Source organism: Heterodontus francisci, chromosome 30 (genome assembly GCF_036365525.1).
Source record: "Heterodontus francisci isolate sHetFra1 chromosome 30, sHetFra1.hap1, whole genome shotgun sequence".
In the NCBI taxonomy this organism is placed as follows: Eukaryota; Metazoa; Chordata; class Chondrichthyes; order Heterodontiformes; family Heterodontidae; genus Heterodontus; species Heterodontus francisci.
The window spans coordinates 9,193,317-9,211,856 of record NC_090400.1 but is presented as its reverse complement, the minus strand read 5'-3'; the positions used below and the strand labels follow the sequence as shown (position 1 = coordinate 9,211,856).

General features: G+C 47.8%; 1 protein-coding gene across 4 annotated transcripts in view; it reads right to left on the bottom strand.

Moving 5' to 3' along the window:
• Positions 1-7,154, bottom strand: part of LOC137346566 (protein spinster homolog 1-like) — a 236,450-nt gene extending 229,296 nt beyond the window's left edge. For all 4 annotated transcript variants that reach the window (XM_068010075.1, XM_068010076.1, XM_068010078.1 and 1 more), the window contains exon 1: positions 6,784-7,154. In XM_068010075.1, the coding sequence (XP_067866176.1) occupies positions 6,784-6,988 (205 nt within the window). In that variant the 5' untranslated portion in view covers positions 6,989-7,154. The remainder of the gene's footprint in view (positions 1-6,783) is intronic.
• Positions 7,155-18,540: the final 11,386 nt, after the last annotated feature.

Sequence of the window (18,540 nt, the reverse complement as noted above, 5' to 3'; positions counted from 1 at the left end):
GATTCCTAGCCTCTGACCTGCTCTTGTAGCCATAGTATTTGTATGGCTACTCCAGTTCAGTATCTGGTCAATGATAACCCCTAGGATTCAGCGATGGTAATGCCATTGAATGTCAAGGGGAGATGGTTAGATTCTCTCTTGTTGGAGATGGTCATTGCCTGTCACTTGTGTGGCGCGAATGTTACTTGCCACTTATCAGCCCAAGCCTGGATATTGTCCAGGTCTTGCTGCATTTCTACACAGACTGCTTCAGTATCTGAGGAGTCGCGAATGGTGCTGACCATTGTGCAATCGTCAGCGAACACCCCCCCCTTTTGGCCTTATGTTTGAAGGAAGGTCATTGATGAAGCAACTGAAGATGGTTGGGCCTAGAACACTACCCTGAGGAACTCCTGCAGTGATGACCTGGAGCTGAGATTATTGACCTCCAACAATCACAACCATCTTCCTTTGCGCTAGGTATGACTCCAACCAGCGGAGAGTTTTCCCCTGATTCCCATTGACTTCAGTTTTGCTAGGGCTCCTTGATGCCATTCTCGGTCAAATGCTGCCTTGATGTCAAGGGCAGTCACTCTCACCTCACCTCTTGAGTTCAGCTCTTTTGTCCATGTTTGAACCAAGGCTGTAATGAGGTCAGGAGCTGAGTGGCCCTGGCGGAACCCAAACTGAGCGTCACTGAGCAGGTTATTGCTAAGCAAGTGACGCTTGATGATACTGTCGATGACGCCTTCCATCACTTTACTGATGATTGAGAGTGGACTGATAGGGCGATAATTGGCCGGGTTGGACTTGTCCTGCTTTTTGTGTACAGGACATACCTGACAATTTTCCACATTGCAGGGTAGGTGCCAGTATTCGAACAGCTTGGCTAGAGGCGCAGCAAGTTCTGGAGCACAGGTCTTCAGTACTATTTCTGGAATATTGTCAGGGCCCATAGCCTTTACAGTATCCAGTGCCGTTAGCTGTTTTTTGATATCATGCGGAGTGACTCGAGTTGGCTGAAGTCTGGCATCTGTGATGCTGGGGACTTGGGGGGAGGCCAAGATGGATCATCAACTCAGCACTTCTGGCTGAAGATTGTTGCAAATGCTTCTGCCTTATCTGATGTGCTGGGCACCCGCATCATTGAGGATGGGGATATTTGTGGAGTCACCTCCTCCAGTTAGTTGTTTAATAATCTACCACCATTCGCATCTGGATGTGACAGGAATGCAGAGCTTAGATCTGATCCGTTGGTTATGGGATCGCTTAGCTCTGTCTATCGCATGCTGCTTACGCAGTTTGGCACGCAAGTAGCCCTGTGTTGTAGCTTCTCCATGTTGATACCTCATTTTGAGGTATGCCTGGTGCTGCTCCTGGCATGCCCTCCTGCACTCTTCATTGAACCAGGGTTGGTCCTCTTACTTGATGGCAATGGTAGAGTGGGGGATATACCGGGCCATGAGGTTACAGATTGTGGTTGAGTAGAATTCTGCTGCTGCTGATGGCCCACAGCACCTCATGGATGCCCAGTTTTGCATTGCCTGTTCAAAATTGCAATTCTGTTCAAAATCTATTTCATTTAGCACAGTGGTAGTGCCACACAACACGATGGAGGGTATCCTCAATGTGAAGGCGTGACTTCGTCTCCACAAGGACTGTACGGTGGTCACTCCTACCAATACTGTCATGGACAGATGCATCTGCAGCAGGCAGATTGGTGAGGATGAGGTCAAGTATGTTTTTCCCTCTCTTGTTGGTTTCCTCACCACCTGCCGCAGACCCAGTCTAGCAGATATGTCCTTTAAGACTCGGCCAGCTTGCTCAGTAGTAGTGCTACCGAGCCACTCTTGGTGATGGACATTGAAGACCCCACCCAGAGTACATTCTGCGCCCTTGCCATCCTCAGTGCTTTCTCCAAGTGGTGGTCTACATGGAGTAGAACTGAGTCATCAGCTGAGGGAGGGCGGTAGGTGGTAATCAGTAGGTGGTTTCCTTGCCCATGTTTGACCTGATGCCATGAGACTTCATGGGGTCCGGAGTCGATGTTGAGGACTCCCAGGGCAATTCCCTCCTGACTGTATACCACTGTGCCGCCACCTCAGCTGGGTCTGTCCTGCCGGTGGGACAGGACATACCCGGGGATGGTGATGGCAGTGTCTGGGACATTGTCTGTAAAGTATGATTCCGTGAGTATGACTATGTCAAGCTTGTTGCTTGACTAGTCTGTGGGACAGCTCTCCCAACTTTGGCACAAGCCCCCAGATTTTAGTAAGGAAGACTTTGCAGGGTTGATAGGGCTGGGTTTACCGTTGTCGTTTCCAGTGCCTCGGTCGATGCCAGTTGGTCCGTCTGGTTTCATTCTGTTTTATTGACTTGGTAGTGGTTAGATATAACTGAGTGGCTTGCTAGGCCATTTCAGAGGGCATGTAAGAGTCAACCACATTGCTGTGGGTCTGGAGTCACATTCAGGCCAGACTTGGATAAGGACAGCAGATTTCCTTCCCTAAAGGAACCCTAAAAGATGGGTTTTTACAGCAATGCTTTCATGGCCATCACTAGATTACCTTTTAATTCCAGATTTATTAATTGAATTCAAATTCCACCTTCTGCTGTGGTGGGATATATCCTGATCTCTGGGTTACTAGTCCAGTGATGATACCACTATGCCACCGCCTCCCCCACAATGTGCCAATAAAAATGTGCCACACCAGAAGTAAGTATTACACAACAGGGAGGCTAGGATTTTACACAGCCTCCATGGCGGGCGGGCCAGATATCATTCCGGCAACGGCCTGCCACGGAGCCCGACGCCGAGAGGGCTGGGCCCAATCTTCCTGGCAGCGGTGAGGCTCCGTAGCAGCTCCCACACCGCTGGGTGATGGGACCCAGATTAACATATTTACATTAATTAACAATATATTTAAATAAAATCAACAGCAATTTTACCGTCGGGCCGCGATCTTCTGAGTGGCGGCCGGCACTCAGGCGCCTTCACTTTCCTGTCTAGGGAAAGCAGGTGTCACAGTGGTGGGGAAGTGGGAACTTAAGATGTATAGCTTGGGGGTGGGGGGAACGGGGTCAACCTTTCATCACTAATGTCGGGGATGGTGGGAAGGGGTGACCTGTGTATTTGATTCAATTTAGGGGAGGGGGGATGGTCTTGCATGGCAACTAAGTGTTTTGTGGGGAGGAGAGGGCAAATACTGAATTTTATTGTTATGTGGTGGGGGGGGTGGGGGGGGAAGGGGCGATTAATTTTTGATCAGAACAGTGGGGTGGGGGTTTAAACTTTAAAAATGTAAATTAGCCAGTAGGACTGGCTGCCCTTTAAAAATGGCACCAGCGCCTGCGAACAGGCAAGTGACGCCATTGCCGGCTTCGAAGAGCCCACCCCCTCCACGTGATGGTGGTGGGGGGGAGGGGTGGCGCAGGTCGATCAGTGTAATTAAGTTAGCCGTTGCGCACAACATCGCGGTGGCGTGGCAGCACGCAGCCAGCACATGTGGGCCGCCATTTTTCATCTGCCACCACTCCTGGCGGATGCATAAAATCCAGCCCGAAGTGTGCACAGACACTAGATATTAAATATATAACTTTTAATTAATAATAAGCTGATGTCACGTGGCATTGCTCACAGCACTTTCCAAACCCACAACCTCTACAACCTAGAAAGACAAAGGCAGCAGGTGCATCGGTACACCACCACCTGCAAGTTCACCTCCAAGTCACGCACCATCGTGATTTGGAACAATATCATTGTTCCTTCATCACAGCTGGGTCCAAATCCTGGTACTCCCTACCTAACAGCACTGTGGGAGCACCTACACCACACAGACTGCAGCAGTCCAAGAAGAAGGCCCACAATTACCTTCTTAAGATTAACTAGCGATAGGAAATAAATGCTGACGTTCATATCCCAAGAATAATTTTTTTTTGAAAAGGCACTTCCCAAAGCATTCCCTGGGGTCAGTCAGTTCCTGCCTTAAAACAAAGTCAGTGCATATGCTGACTTATACTACCTTGAATAAACAGAATATTAATGATATATATGTTAAAAAAAGAAAAAATGTATGCGTATTTTTAGAGATCAGAGTGGGAACGGAAGGGAGGAGTCAAGGCAAGTTGGTAATATTAGGAGGAAGTAAGATTGCTGATGGCCGGTTCCTCTTTCCTCTTCGTAAATGCTGACTAACGAGCTGTGTCTTTCCAGCATTCTCCACTTCAACTGCAGAACTTCCACCAGGTGCATTTCTCAGTAATATGGGTGAAGAGCATTGACTTTACATAAAAAAAACTGAGGATATGCACTTCAATTTTAAAATCTATTTTGTACAGAACGATTTTGGCCAGAAATTGAAGGGGAAAGCAATTCCCAGGCAGAGTGTCCCTGATGTCCCGTCACTCATCAAACTGTTCATTTTACACCACCATTGTCCAAAAAAAATCACCGAAAGGCCGTCACTGTTGCTATGGCAAGTTTAGCCACATGCAGTAATTTCAGTAGAAAATACCTTACATACATTCACACATTACAGGTAAATGTACGTCACACATATATATTTACTTAATGACAACTTGCATTTATATAGCACCTTCAATGTAATAAAATGTCCCAACGCACTTCACAGGAGAGTTATAAAGTTTGACACTGAGCCACATAAGGAGATGTTAGGTCAAATGATCAAAAGCTTGGTCAAAGAGGTAGGCTTTAAGAAAAATCTTAAAGGAGGAAAGTGAGGTAGAGAGGCGGAGAAGCATGAAGAAGGAATTCCAGAACTTAGGGCCTTGGCAGCTGAAGGTGCGGCCACCAACGGTGGAGCGATTAAAATCACAGGTATTCAAGAGGCCATAATTAGATGAGCACAGATATCTCGGAAGGTTGTGGGGCTGGAGGAGATTACAGAGATAAGGAGGGGTGAGGTCATGGAAGGATTTGAAAACAAGAATGAGAATTTTAAGATCAAGGGCGGCACAGTGGCGCAGTGGTTAGCACCGCAGCCTCACAGCTCCAGTGACCTGGGTTCAATTCCGGATACTGCCTGTGTGGAGTTTGCAAGTTCTCCCTGTGTTTGCGTGGGTTTCCTCCGGGTGCTCTGGTTTGCTCCCACATGCCAAAGACTTGCAGGTTGATCGGTAAATTGGCCATTAGCAATTGTCCCTAGTATAGGTAGGTGGTAGGGAAATATAGGGACAGGTGGGGATGTGGTAGGAATATGGAATTAGTGTAGGATTAGTATAAATGGGTGGTTGATAGTCGGCACAGACTCGGTGGGCCGAAGGGCCTGGTTCAGTGCTGTATCTCTCAACTCAACTAAAGGCAAGGCATTGTCTGACTAGGAGCCAATGTAGGTCGGTGAGCCAATGTAGGGTGATGGGTGAATAGATTTGGTGCAAGTTACGATGAGGGCAACAGAGTTTTGGATGGCCTTAAATCTACGGAGGGTCAAACGTGGGAGGCCAGTCAGGAGTGCATTGGAATAGTCAGCTCTAGAGGTGACAAAGGCACATGGTACTGGTAGTAATCCAGAGATTACTACTTTTGAGGTCCTGTTGGTAATCTCTTACCAAGCTCACTAAACTCTTTCTGCAGGACCACATACCTTTTCCTACCTATTTCTTTGGTATCAATGTGGACCACGACTGCTGGCTGTTCACCCTACCCCCTCAGGGTGCTCACCACTGCCAGACTGTTACCCTCACCACTGCCAGACTGTTACCCTCTCCACTGCCAGACTGCCACCCTCACCACTGCCAGACTGTTACCCTCACCACTGCCAGACTGTTACCCTCTCCACTGCCAGACTGTTACCCTCACCACTGCCAGACTGCCACTGTGACAAATGCTGAAATGGATGGGGCATGGGGAGGGGGGAAGGTGTGACAGGCTGGCAAAGAGCCCAAACTTCATGAAAACAGTCTCCTGTAAAAACACATTTAAAGACACAATTCAATGATATAAACACCATCAAAACGAATCACTGCTGCCTCCTGTAATGTAATTAATATGACATCTATTCTTCTCTCCCCAAATAATGTTTGCTAAACAGTTTCAGAAAGCCACTTCCCCTATATATTTCAGTAATAGTCAAATAACAATCTTCAAATAACAATCACTGGCAAAATCCAGGTAGCTGCTAATTTGAAATATTCGGAAGCAGTATAGCTGCATCATTAAACCACTGTTTAAAAAAAACTTATTTTACAATACCTTTGGTTAACAATCTATAAAACATGTGAATGTATATTCCAACAGCACCTCCCTCCCCTCAGAAGGGTAGCAGCAATATTGCAGGAACACCACCGCCTGCAAGTTCCCCTCCAAGTCACACACCCATCCTGACTCAGACATTCCTTCATTATCACTGGCTCAGGAAGCTGACATTTCCCACCTCTGCGGGAGCAGCTTGCCGACAAGGATTGCACTGGTTCAACCACGGCATTCACAAGGCAACTAGGGGTGGACAAGAAATGTGGATTTACCAGCATTGCCCACATTTCAAGAATTTTTTTTAAAGATCTTGAAGTGACTAAGGCCCATTCTGAGAGATGTGATCAAGCTTTGTAAAAATACACCTTAATGCTTTCCAAAGGACTGTATTTTCTCAAAAGCCACCTGCTCTTGAACAAGGGGCAGGAAAGGGTAAGTGGAAGTGAATTTGGGGCAACAGATACTGCCATCACTTCTAGGAATGAGAGACCAGTCCTTGTGAAGGTTTTGTCCCAGTTTGGGATATGTTTTTAAGTGGAGCTGAAAAGAGAGGAAGGTAACTGGGAAGCAACAGGAACAGAGGGAGTTCTCACCTGCAATTATATAGCGATCTATGTTGTTCAAGAGGTTGATGAGAAACAGGATGGCGACCGCGATGTAGGACCTGGTCGGGGATATGTGGAAGGGCCTGCTGCCGCTCAACTTGACACTGCCTGGCTCTGCCCCCGGGGTCCCCATGGAGCCGTAGCTGGCCGAGGTGGAGCGCTCCCTTGGCTGGGCGTTCCTGTCACCTTCCATAGGAGCACTGCTGGAGAGATAAAGCTTTGTTGGGAAAGCCTTCGCTGGTAAGTTCTTGTACTTCAGGTGAAATAATGGAAGGAATCCCCCTAGTGACAAATCAAACACTCCCAGTTCCGACCTTGAGCTTATTGGTGAACCACTAAACTGCAGTGCTGCACAGTTGAGGCAGTTCAGTGCTGCTGACAACTTCCAAACTGTCATGTGAAGATTGCATCAGGCACTGTTTTTTTGTGTTCTTACCAAAGGCAAAACAGAAAATCCTGCAGATGCTGAAAATCTGAACCAAAAACACAGAAATCGTCTCAAAAAGACCCATCAGGCCGGTCAATATCTGTGCAGAGAACAATTGTATTGACCATATTACCCAGAATTTGCTGGGAAAATAATGACGAGTTTAATGCACTCGCCATCATGAGTATAAAAATACCCAGTAATTTGTTGTGCGAAAGAGATCTGCTATCCATTGTGAATCGCCACAAATTGTTGGACATTTTGCGCCACTGCTACCATATCATAAGACCATACAAATTAGAAGCAGAAGTAGGCCATTCAGCCCGTCGAGCCTGCTCCACCATTCAATAAGATCATGGCTGATCTGTTTCTGTCTCGAATTCCAGACTCCCGTCTACCCCTGATAATCTTTGATTCCCTTGCCTAACAAGAATCTATCTACCTCCACCTGAAAAATATTCAATGACCCCGCCTCCACCACCTTCTGAGGCAGAGAATTCCAAAGTCGCACAATCCTCAGAGAAAATATTTCTCCTCGTCTCTGTCCTAAAAGGTCAACCCCTAATTTTCAAAAAGTGTCCTCTAGTTTTGGACTCACCCACAAGAGGCAACAACCCCTCCACATTCATCCAGTCAAGACTGTTCAGGATCTTATATATTTCAATCAAGTCTCCCCTCACTCTTCTAAACACCAGTGAAAACAAACCATGTCTGTCCAACCTTTCATCAAAAGACAACCCACTCATTCCAGGTATTAATCCAGTAAACCTCCTCTGAACCTACTCCAATGCATTCACATCCTTCCTTAAATAAGGAGACCAAAAACTGCACACAGTATTCGAGATGTGGTCTCACCAATGCCCTGTATAACTGAAGCATAACATCCTTACTTCTTTTTTCAATTCCTCTCATAATAAAGGATAGCATTCCATTAGCCTTTTTTACTTGCTGCACCTGCATACTAACCTTTTGTGACTCCTGCACTAGAACACTTAGATCCCTCTGCCCCTCGGAATTCTGCAGTCGTTCCCCATTTAAGTGAACAACTTCACATTTTCTCACATTATACTCCATCTGCCAGATTTTTGGCCACTTACTCAACCTATCAATAGCGGTCTGCAACCTCCTTATGTCCTCTTCACAACATACCATGCCAACACTCACCTCATCTAAGTCATTAATACAAATTGTTAAAAGTTGACGCCCCAGCACAGACCCCTGCAGGACTCCACGCATCACATCCTGCCAATCAGAAAAGGACCCATTTATGCATGCTGTCTGTTTTCTGCCGGCAAGCCAATCTTCTGTCCATGCTAATATGTTACCCCCGACACCATGAGCTCCTACTTTGCGCAATAACCTTTTATGTGGCATTTTATCAAATGCCTTCTGGAAATCTAAGTACAGTATGTCAACGGGCTTCCCTTTACCCACAGTGCATGTTACTCCTTCAAAGAACTCCGATAAATTGGTTAAACATGATTTCCCTTTCACAAAACCATGCTATTTCCCAATTACCTTGGGTTTTTCTGAGTGCCCAGCTGTAGCCTCCTTAATGATCGATTTTAACAGCTTCCCCATGACAGATGTCAAGCTAACTAGCCTATAGTTACCTGTTTTCTGCCACCCCCTTCTTGAATAGAGGGGTTATATTTGCTACTTTCCAGTCTGATGGAACCTTTCCAGAATCTAGCAAATTTTGAAAAATTCTTCTTCTTTGGCCTCCTTCTCTCGAGAGACAATGGGTAAGCGCCTGGAGGTGGTCAGTGGTTTGTGAAGCAGCGCCTGGAGTGGCTACAAAGGCCAATTCTAGAGTGACAGACTCTTCCACAGGTGCTGCAGATTAAATTGGTTGTCGGGGCTGTTACACAGTTGGCTCTCCCCTTGCGTTTCTGTCTTTTTTCCTGCCAACTGCTAAGTCTCTTCGACTCGCCACACTTTAGCCCTGCCTTTATGGCTGCCCGCCAACTCTAGCAATCACTGGCAACTGACTCCCATGACTTGTGATCAATGTCACAGGACTTCATGTCGCGTTTGCAGACGTCTTTAAAGCGGAGACATGGACGGCCGGTGGGTCTGATACCAGTGACGAGCTCGCTGTACAATGCGTCCTTGGGGATCCTGCCATCTTCCATGCGGCTCACGTAGCGAAGCCATCTCAAGCGCCGCTGGCTCAGTAGGGTGTATATGCTGAGGATATTGGCTGCCTTGAGGACTTTTGTGTTGGAGATACGGTCCTGCCACCTGATGCCAAGGATTCTCCGGAGGCAGCGCAGATGGAATGAATTGAGATGTCGCTGTTGGCTGACATACGTTGTCCAGGCCTCGCTGCCGTAGAGCAAGGTACTGAGGACACAGGTTTGATACACTCGGACCTTTGTGTTCTGTGTCAGTGCGCCATTTTCCCACACTCTCTTGGCCAGTCTGGACATAGCAGTGGAAGCCTTTTCCATGCACTTGTTGATTTCTGCATCGAGACAGGTTACTGGTGATAGTTGAGCCTAGGTAGGTGAACTCTTGAACCACTTCCAGAGTGTGGTCGCCGATATTGATGGATGGAGCATTTCTGATGCCCTGTCCCATGATGTTCGTTTTCTTGAGGCTGATGGTTAGGCCAAATACCTTGCAGGCAGCCGCAATCCTGTCGATGAGTCTCTGCAGACACTCTTCCGTGTGGGATGTTAATGCACCATCGTCAGCAAAGAGGAGTTCCCTGATGAGGACTTTCCGTACTTTGCTCTTCGCTCTTAGACGGGCAAGGTTGAACAACCTGCCACCTCATCTTGTGTGGAGGAAAATTCCTTCTTCTGAAGACTTGAACGCATGTGAGAGCAGCAGGGAGAAGAAGATCCTAAACAGTGTAGATGCGAGAACACAGCCCTGTTTCACGCCACGCAGGATAGGAAAGGGTCTGATGAGGCGCCGCTATGCTGAATTGTGCCTTTCATATTGTCGTGGAATGAAGTGATGATACTTAGTAGCTTTGGTGGACATCTGATCTTTTCTAGTAGTCTGAAGAGACCACATCTGCTGACGAGGTCAAAGGCTTTGGTGAGATCTATGAAAGCAACGTAGAGGGGCATCTGTTGTTCGCGGCATTTCTCCTGTAGCTGGCGAAGGGAGAACAGCAGGTCAATGGTGGATCTCTCTGTTTAAAAGCCATACTGTGCCTCAGGGTAGACATGCTCAGCCAGCTTCTGGAGCCTGTTTAAAGTGACTCAAGCAAAGACTTTCCCCACTATGCTGAGCAGGGAGATTCCACGGTAGTTGTTGCAGTCACCGCGGTCACCCTTGTTCTTATCGAGGGTGATGATATTGGCATCGCGCATATCCTGTGCTACTGCTCCCTCGTCCCAGCACAGGCAAAGCAGTTCATAGAGTGCTGAGAGTATAGCAGGCTTGGCACTCTTGATTATTTCAGGGGTAATGCCATCCTTCCCAGGGACTTTTCCGCTGGCTAGAGAATCAATGGCATCACTGAGTTCCGATTTTGTTGGCTGTACGTCCAGCTCATCCATGACTGGCAGAGACTGGGCTGCTTTGAGGGCGGTCTCAGTGACAACATTTTCCCTGGAGTACAGTTCTAGGTAGTGCTCCACCCTGCGGTCCATTTGCTTGCGTTTGTCAGTGATTGTGTCCCCTGTTTTAGATTTGAGGGGGGCGATCTTCTTGATGGTTGGCCCAAAAGCTCTCTTAATGGCATCATACATTCCTCTGATGTTTCCGGTGTCGGAGGCCAGCTGAATACGACTGCATAGGTATTGCCAGTAATCATTTGCATAGTGCCTGGCTGTTCTTTGTGCAGTGCTTCTGGCTGCTTTAAGTGCCATGGATGTTAACTCGCTGGGGGCTTTCTTTGTAGTTCAGCAGTGCAATGCGCTTAGCGGCTATGACAGGTTCCAGCTCTTCAAAGTGAGATTGAAACCAGTCTGCATCCCGCTTCACACATTTGCCATAGGCAGTCATTGCTGAGTCATAGATGGTGTCTCTGATATGGGCCCACTTGGTCTCTGCATCCCCTGTAGGAGTGTTTTGAAGGGCTTTTTCAAGTGAATTTAGAAAGCTATGTAACAGCTGTGGATAAGAAATTCTGCTAGTGCTGATGCGCGGGCGGCCCTTCTGCTTGGAGTGATGCAGCTTCTTTGGTTTGAGTCTAACCTTGGTGCACATCAGGGAGTGGTCAGTGTCGCAGTCCACACTGTGGAAGCTGCGTGTGATTTGAACGCTGTTTAAAGAGGCTCGCCTTGTGATGATGAGGTCCAGCTGGTGCCAGCGACGTGATCTTGGGTGCCTCCAAGAAACCTGGTGACAGGGTTTAGTGTGAAAGAACGAGTTGGTGATGCAGAGGTTATGATAGGTACACAACTCAAGCAGTCTCTTTCCATTCTCATTCATCCTTCCAACGCCAAAGCGCCCAAGGCAGGAGGGCCATGAGTCATGGCCCCAACCCTGGCATTAAAGTCCCCCAGCAGGAACAGATGTTCGGTGTTGGGGATGCTACTAATGATATTATGGAGTTCCTCGTAGAACTGGTCTTTAGCTTCAGGTGGGGAGCAGAGTGTTGGAGCATAGATGCTGAGTAGGTGTACTGGACCAGAGGCGGTGAGCAATCGGATGGACAGTATGCGTTCCGAGCCATTTGAGGGTGGTTCTATCATGCTAAGCAAAAGAGTTTCTGATGGTGAAGCCCACTCCATGCTGTCTTGGTTCTTCAGGATCCCTACCCTGCCAGAAGAAGGTGTAGTCTTGCTCTCTTCGAGATCCGCTCGCAGGGAGGCATGTCTCCTGAAGTGCTGCAATGTCCTCATTGAGTCTACTGAGCTCGTTGTTAATGATGGCAGTCTTCCAAGAATTGTTGATTTGTGTAAAGTCTTCCAACAGGCCAGGACACATAGTTCTGTCGTTCCAACTTGCAAAACGAAGGGCTGGTAACTTCTTTCCTTTTTTTGTCGAGCTGTTTGGTGCGGTGTTGCAGTCCACTTTTCGGGCAATGACCCTGAGCTGCAAGCACCCATTGAAGCAAGTGGACTGTGGCGGGACAGAACCTTACTGACCGGGGGCTGCCCAGTTTGAGGCGGGCAGTAGCTGTCCAGTGAGATGCGATGACCTCTCCCACCGACAAAGGCAACCCATTGTGCCCAATCTCTATGCCAATTGAGCTGGACTTATGACCCGTAAGTGCTGCCTTCCGTGTTGTTTTGGTAGCTGTGAGGCGACTATGGAGTGACCTCTCCATGGCGCATGCCTGGGCGGATGTCTGGAGGTTGTGAGTTGCCCAAGCGTCAAAACCCCCCTCTCGGCCTTCCTGGTGGAAAAATTAACACCAATGCATCTACCACCTCATTAGCTACCTCTGTTAAGACCCTAGAATGAAGCCCATCAGGACCCGGGAACTTGTCAGCCCGCAGTTCTGTTAGTTTGGTCAGTACTGCTTCCCTGGTGATTGTAATTTCACCAAGTTCCTTTAGAGATACAGCACTGAAACAGGCCCTTCGGCCCACCGAGTCTGTGCCGACCATCAACCATCCATTTGTACTAATCCTACACTAATCCCATATTCCTACCACATCCCCACCTGTCCCTATATTTCCCTACCACCTACCTATACTAGGGGCAATTTATAATGGCCAATTTACCTACCAACCTGCAAGTCTTTTGGCTTGTGGGAGGAAACCGGAGCACCCGGAGAAAACCCATGCAGACACAGGGAAAACTTGCAAACTCCACACAGGCAGTACCCAGAATTGAACCCGGGTCGCTGGAGCTGTGAGGCTGCGGTGCTAACCACTGCGCCACTGTGCCGCAGTTCCTCTCTTCCTTCCACCTCCTGATTTATAACTATTCCTGGAATGTTTTTGGTATCCTCTATAGTGAAGACAGAAGCAAAATATTTGTTCATTTCATCCGCCATTTCCTTATTATCTACTATTAACTCCTCAATCTCACTCTCTAGATGACTCGGTTGGCCATGCACAAACAGCAGCTTACCATCAACCTCCTGGTCAGTTTTCTCAAATTGCTGCACTCATTTTGTTGAAACGAATTATACCTGCTACAGAAAGTTAGGGCTGGTACTTTGCAATATAGGGACCCTTTTAACAGGGAGATTTATATTCCTGCAATGCCATTCAAATGGAATAATTGAAATTCTGCAGTCTCATTCCTCCAGGTAATAAATTGTTCACAGCAGTTTTTCAAAAAAATCTTGCAAATGTTTTCATTTTTTGCTGCTTTCCTTCTGGTCTCTTTCTCTCTCTCTTAAACCAATCAATCTTTTGTATCTAATTTCCCCTAATTCTTTCTCTGTCCCTCTGTTTTTTTCTCTATCCTTAAATCTCAATGGTTAAGGAGACAGACTGTTGGTCCCTTCGTTCTCCAAGGTTCAAGACGCCCCATTGATTTTGACTTGCCCGTTATCAGCCGCACTTCCAGTAATTTCTAGCACAAAAAAATTTTGAGCTGAAGATTGAGGGAAAAAGATCTAACAAACGTGGCACACTGCAAGATGCTCAACTCCAGCAAATTTTGGACCACGGGGTGTAGATCCTTGGTCAGAAATCAGAGGCCTTCACAAGATCCAGTAACCATGAGCAAACATGCATACAAGGGTCACTGAACACAAATCTGGAGCAGAACCCCTGAACAATTCTTCCAATTTCTACTCCAGATGGAGATGAGGAAGGCCATTCAGCCCATCTTCGTTCATCCATCTGACTTCTGACATCGAGGCGGCAGGTCACCAACCGAAGTATTTAAAAGGCCAATTAACTCCAATTTTACTGGGCATTTTGGGTTTTATCAATGGCACACGGGGACTACAGGGCTTCAGAGCCCGCCCGGTGAAAAAAGGTGGCAGCAAAGCGGGATATGACAAGGAATCGGGGGCAAAGTGCCGGCTCTCCAATGAAGCCATAGTGTGATGGCAGGAAGGGTGATGTGTAAGGGGAACAGCCAGACCTTGGGTGAAGAGGGGAGAAGGTGCTCGGATTTTAGGGGCGTATGGCCGGGGTCACTTAGGGCCAGTGGCACTTGCCTCGAGGAGAGGACTCAGGGACAAGTTTGGGTTGTGGGGGGATGCCATTCTGGTAGAAGGCCTAGAAATCAAATAGAGGACACATGTCATGGGCCTCATACACCCAGGACTTGTGGCCACCATTAAGGAGGAGGGACATCTCCGAGGGAGGGAGTTCCAGGCACCAGCAGGGGCACATCACCAACCTCACAACCAGCAAGAGGGTCAGCCTCGGGGTGGGCACAGCACAGGAGGGCACAGAGGGGCATACCAGAAGCTACATGTGTAGAGAAGATCCTATCTATCCCCAGGAGACAATCGACCACTTGAGGCTGAACTTTTTCCAAATGTTCAAGTGGCACTGTTTGTGATGACTTAGGGAGGCTATCATTGATCTCTGCGCCATGCTGCAGGATGAGCTGAGATCCAAGAGGGTTGGTGGACACCCAATGCCTGTGGCCCTGAAGATCACCATAGCTCTCAACCCCTATGCCTCTGGTTCTTTCCAGGAATCCACTGGGGACATATATGGGATCTCCCAGTCTACAGCCCTCGGTGCATCAAGCAGGTGACCAGTGCCAGGTTCAAGGGGGCCGACGAACATGTGTGCTACCGCATCAATCCGGACAGTCAGGCAGAGAGCTCTGTTGGGTTCAGCACCATTGCTGGGTTCCCCCACGTCCAAGGTGTCATTGACTGCATGCTTGCAGCTATCAAGGCTTCCACAGAGCAGACAGCAGCCTTCATCAACAGGAAGGGCTTCCATTTCATTAATGTCCAACTTTTTTTTATTCTTTCATGGGATGGGGGTGTCGCTGGTAAGGCCAGCATTTGTTGTCCATTCCTAACAACTGAGTGGCTTGTTTGGCCATTTCAGAGGGCAGTTAAGGATCAATCTTATTGCTGTGGGTCTGGAGTCACATGTAGGCCAGACCAGGTAAGGATGGCAGATTTCCTTCCCTAAAAAACATTAATGAAGCAGATGGGCTTTTGCAACAATTGATGATAGTTTCATAGAACCATTACTGAGACTAGTTTTCAATTCCAGATATTTTATTAATTACTTGACTTGATTAATTTGTCGAATTTGACCCTTGTCCTCAAGGCATTAGCCTGGGCCTCTGGAATACTAGTTCAGTATCCCCCCAATAAGGGTCTACATATCATGGGGGTTTGCTGTGCAATTTACAACTTAGCGCTGCAGCGGGGTGGGGGTGTGGGAGGAGGCATTGAGCAATGAGGACATCGCTGATCGTGATGCCTCCTCCGACGATGAGGAGATGGAGGATATGCTAACCAGGCAATGCAAGATGAGGAACCCTGGGACCACAGACCAGGGACCCTTGAGACACTTTCCTGTGACCCTTCTGCCCTTTCTGAAAGATTACAATAAAGTCTTATCTTTAATTAGCCCTGCTATCGTCCAATTCATTTTAAACTCCATCACCCAGGTGCACTGCGCACATTTGCAAGGCTGAGGAGCTGAACGGAGATACATTACTCCACCCCTTCAAGCCCATTGAGGGAGCAAGGGTGTAGATGCTATTTAACAGGGCACCAAGAATTAGAATGAGAAGCATGAAGAGTGAGTGAAAGAATTATTGCGGCGCACAACAGAAAGGAAATCTATTTATAGTAATTATCCGTGAACCCCAAGTGCATTCAAGAAAGGAGGGAGACAGAAAGCAGGAAACTATAGGCCAGTTAGCTTAACATCTGTTCTTGGGAAAATGCTAGAATCCATTATTAAGGAAGAAGTCGCAGGATATTCAGAAAATCATAATACAATCAGGCAGAGTTAACATGGTTTTATGAAAGGGAAATGTGTTTGACAAATTTATTAGAGTTCTTTGATCATGTAACAAGCTGGGTGGATAAAGGGGAACTAGTAGATGTAGTGTATTTGGATTTCCAAAAGGTATTCGATAAGGTGCCACATGAAAGGTGACTACACAGGCTAACAGCTTATGGTGTTGGGGGTAATATATTAGCATGGATAGTGGAGTGGCTAACTTTCAGGAAACAAAGATTTGGGGTAAACTGGGCATTTCAGGTTGGTAAACTGTAACTAGTGGAGTGCCATAGGGATCAATGCTGGGGCCCCAAGTATTTACGATCTACATCAATGGCTTGGATGAAGAGACCCAGTGTATTGTAGCCTATTTGCTTACGATACAAAGATAACCAGGAAAGCAAGCTGTGAGGAGAACACAAAGAGTCTGAAAAAGGATATAGATAGGTTAAGCTAAGTGGGCAAAAATGTGGCAGATGGACTATAATGTGGGAAAATGTGTGGTTGTCCAATTTGGCAGGAAGAATAGAAAACAGAATTTATTATTCAAATGGAGAGAGACTGCAGAATGCTGTGGTATAGAGGGATCTGGGTATCCTTGTACATGAATCACAAAAAGTTAGCATGCAGGTACAGCACGTAATTAGGAAAACAAATGGAATGTTAGCCTTTATTGCAAGTGGGATGGACTATAAAAGTAGGGAAGTCTTGCTACAACTGTCCAGGACATTGGTGAGATCACACCTTGAGTACTGTGTTCAGTTTTGGTCTACTTACTTAAGGAGAGATATACTTGCATTGGAAACAGTTCAGAAAAGGTTCACTCGGCTGATTCCTGGGATAAAGGGGTTGCCCTTTGAGGAAAGGTTCAGCAGGTTGGGCCTATACCGATTGGAGTTTAAAAGGATGAGAAGTGATCTTATTGAAACATATGAGATTCTGAGGGGGCTTGACAGGGTAGATGCTGAGAGGATGTCTCCCCTCATGGGGGAATCTAGAACTAGGGAACACAGTCTCAAAATAAGGAGCCTCCCATTTAAGACGAAGATGAGGAAGAATTTCTTATCTCTGAGGGTCGTAGATCTTTGGAAGTCTCCTACCCAGTTGAGGCTGCGTCATTGAATATACTCAAGACTGAGTTAAATTTTTGATCTACAAGAGAGTTGAGGGGGGCCTGCAGGAAAGTGCAGCTAAGGCCACAGTTAGATCAACCATGATCTTATTGAATGGCGGAGCAGGCTTAAGGGGCTGAATGGCCTACTCTCCTATTTCTTGTGATCTTGAGTGCGGCTAGATGCTCTTCTTAACTCTCTGATGAGCGCTTCTACAAAGTGCAATCCCTGTGCCTGTGGCTAAGCTAGAGGCAGGCTGCTGATCGAGCTGCCCATGACTTGGGATGACTTTGGCGCTGTTCTCTAGCTTTCTGAGGCCTGGAAGGCCCCGACATGCTGAGGTGCAGGATCCTCCTCTGTCGTTGTAGATTTTTGAGGTGATGGTGCCACTGGCAGAGGGGCTGTGGAGCCTCTGTCCACACCAGGAGTGCCCTGAGAGGAGCCCCCAGTAACAGAAGGCAGCCGTTCCTCACACATTGCAAAACACATTTGTACCTCCTTGCTCATCTGAGAAGGACGAGGACTTGGTGGAGACTCCCAACGCCTTGTCCCCCTCTCGCCTTGCCACTGCTGTACTGAGCTCATTGACAAGGCGATGGCATGGAGGTCTGCGTGCATCTCTAGCATCCACTGAATGGTCTGCTGGAGCTGGCTCTCCCTGCGAGTTGTCAATCTCTCGATGGAGGAAGCCAAGTGCACACCCATCCGAGACAAGGCAGCACTCATGGCCTGGATGGACTCCTCTATTGTCGACTCGTGTACGCACAGACTCTGGAAGATCCACCAGATATTCCAGCACCTTGCGCTGCAGCGGTTGCCATGTCACATATGACTCCAAAGACACATCATCAGCCTGGGGTTCAGCATTGGCCTGACCTCCCACAGTCTCCAACTGTCAGTGGCCTCGGCTGCAACAGAGACAAGCATGATGCCTCCGCTGGTGGGGGCTCAGCGGTCCATGTTGGGGGCAAGCGAATGCCACCTGCACACAGCCATTCTCGAGGGACCTTGTGGGGGTCAGCAATGACAGACGGGCACCTCTCACCTAAAGGCTATCATGTCTCTGACAGGATATGCTGTTGCCTCACCCCCTTGCCACAGACTGGGTGCTCACTTCCTGCACCAAGCGAACCTTCTTGCGTTACCACATACTAACCTCAAAGGGAAAACAGGTAAGGAGTACTCACCTTGGCAGACCAAATGAGGTCACTGATGCACTTGAGGCACTGGATCTGGGTTCGGGGTGTGACCCCACAACTGCTGATCTCCTCTGCAATCTATGTCCAGGCTTCCTTGGTCAGGCAGGGCCCTCTCTTCCTCCCATCCCTCAGGAAGAGGACCTCCTGCCTACCCTTGCTGGCTGGAAGAGAACCTGCAGGATGGTATCACTGAACCATGAGGC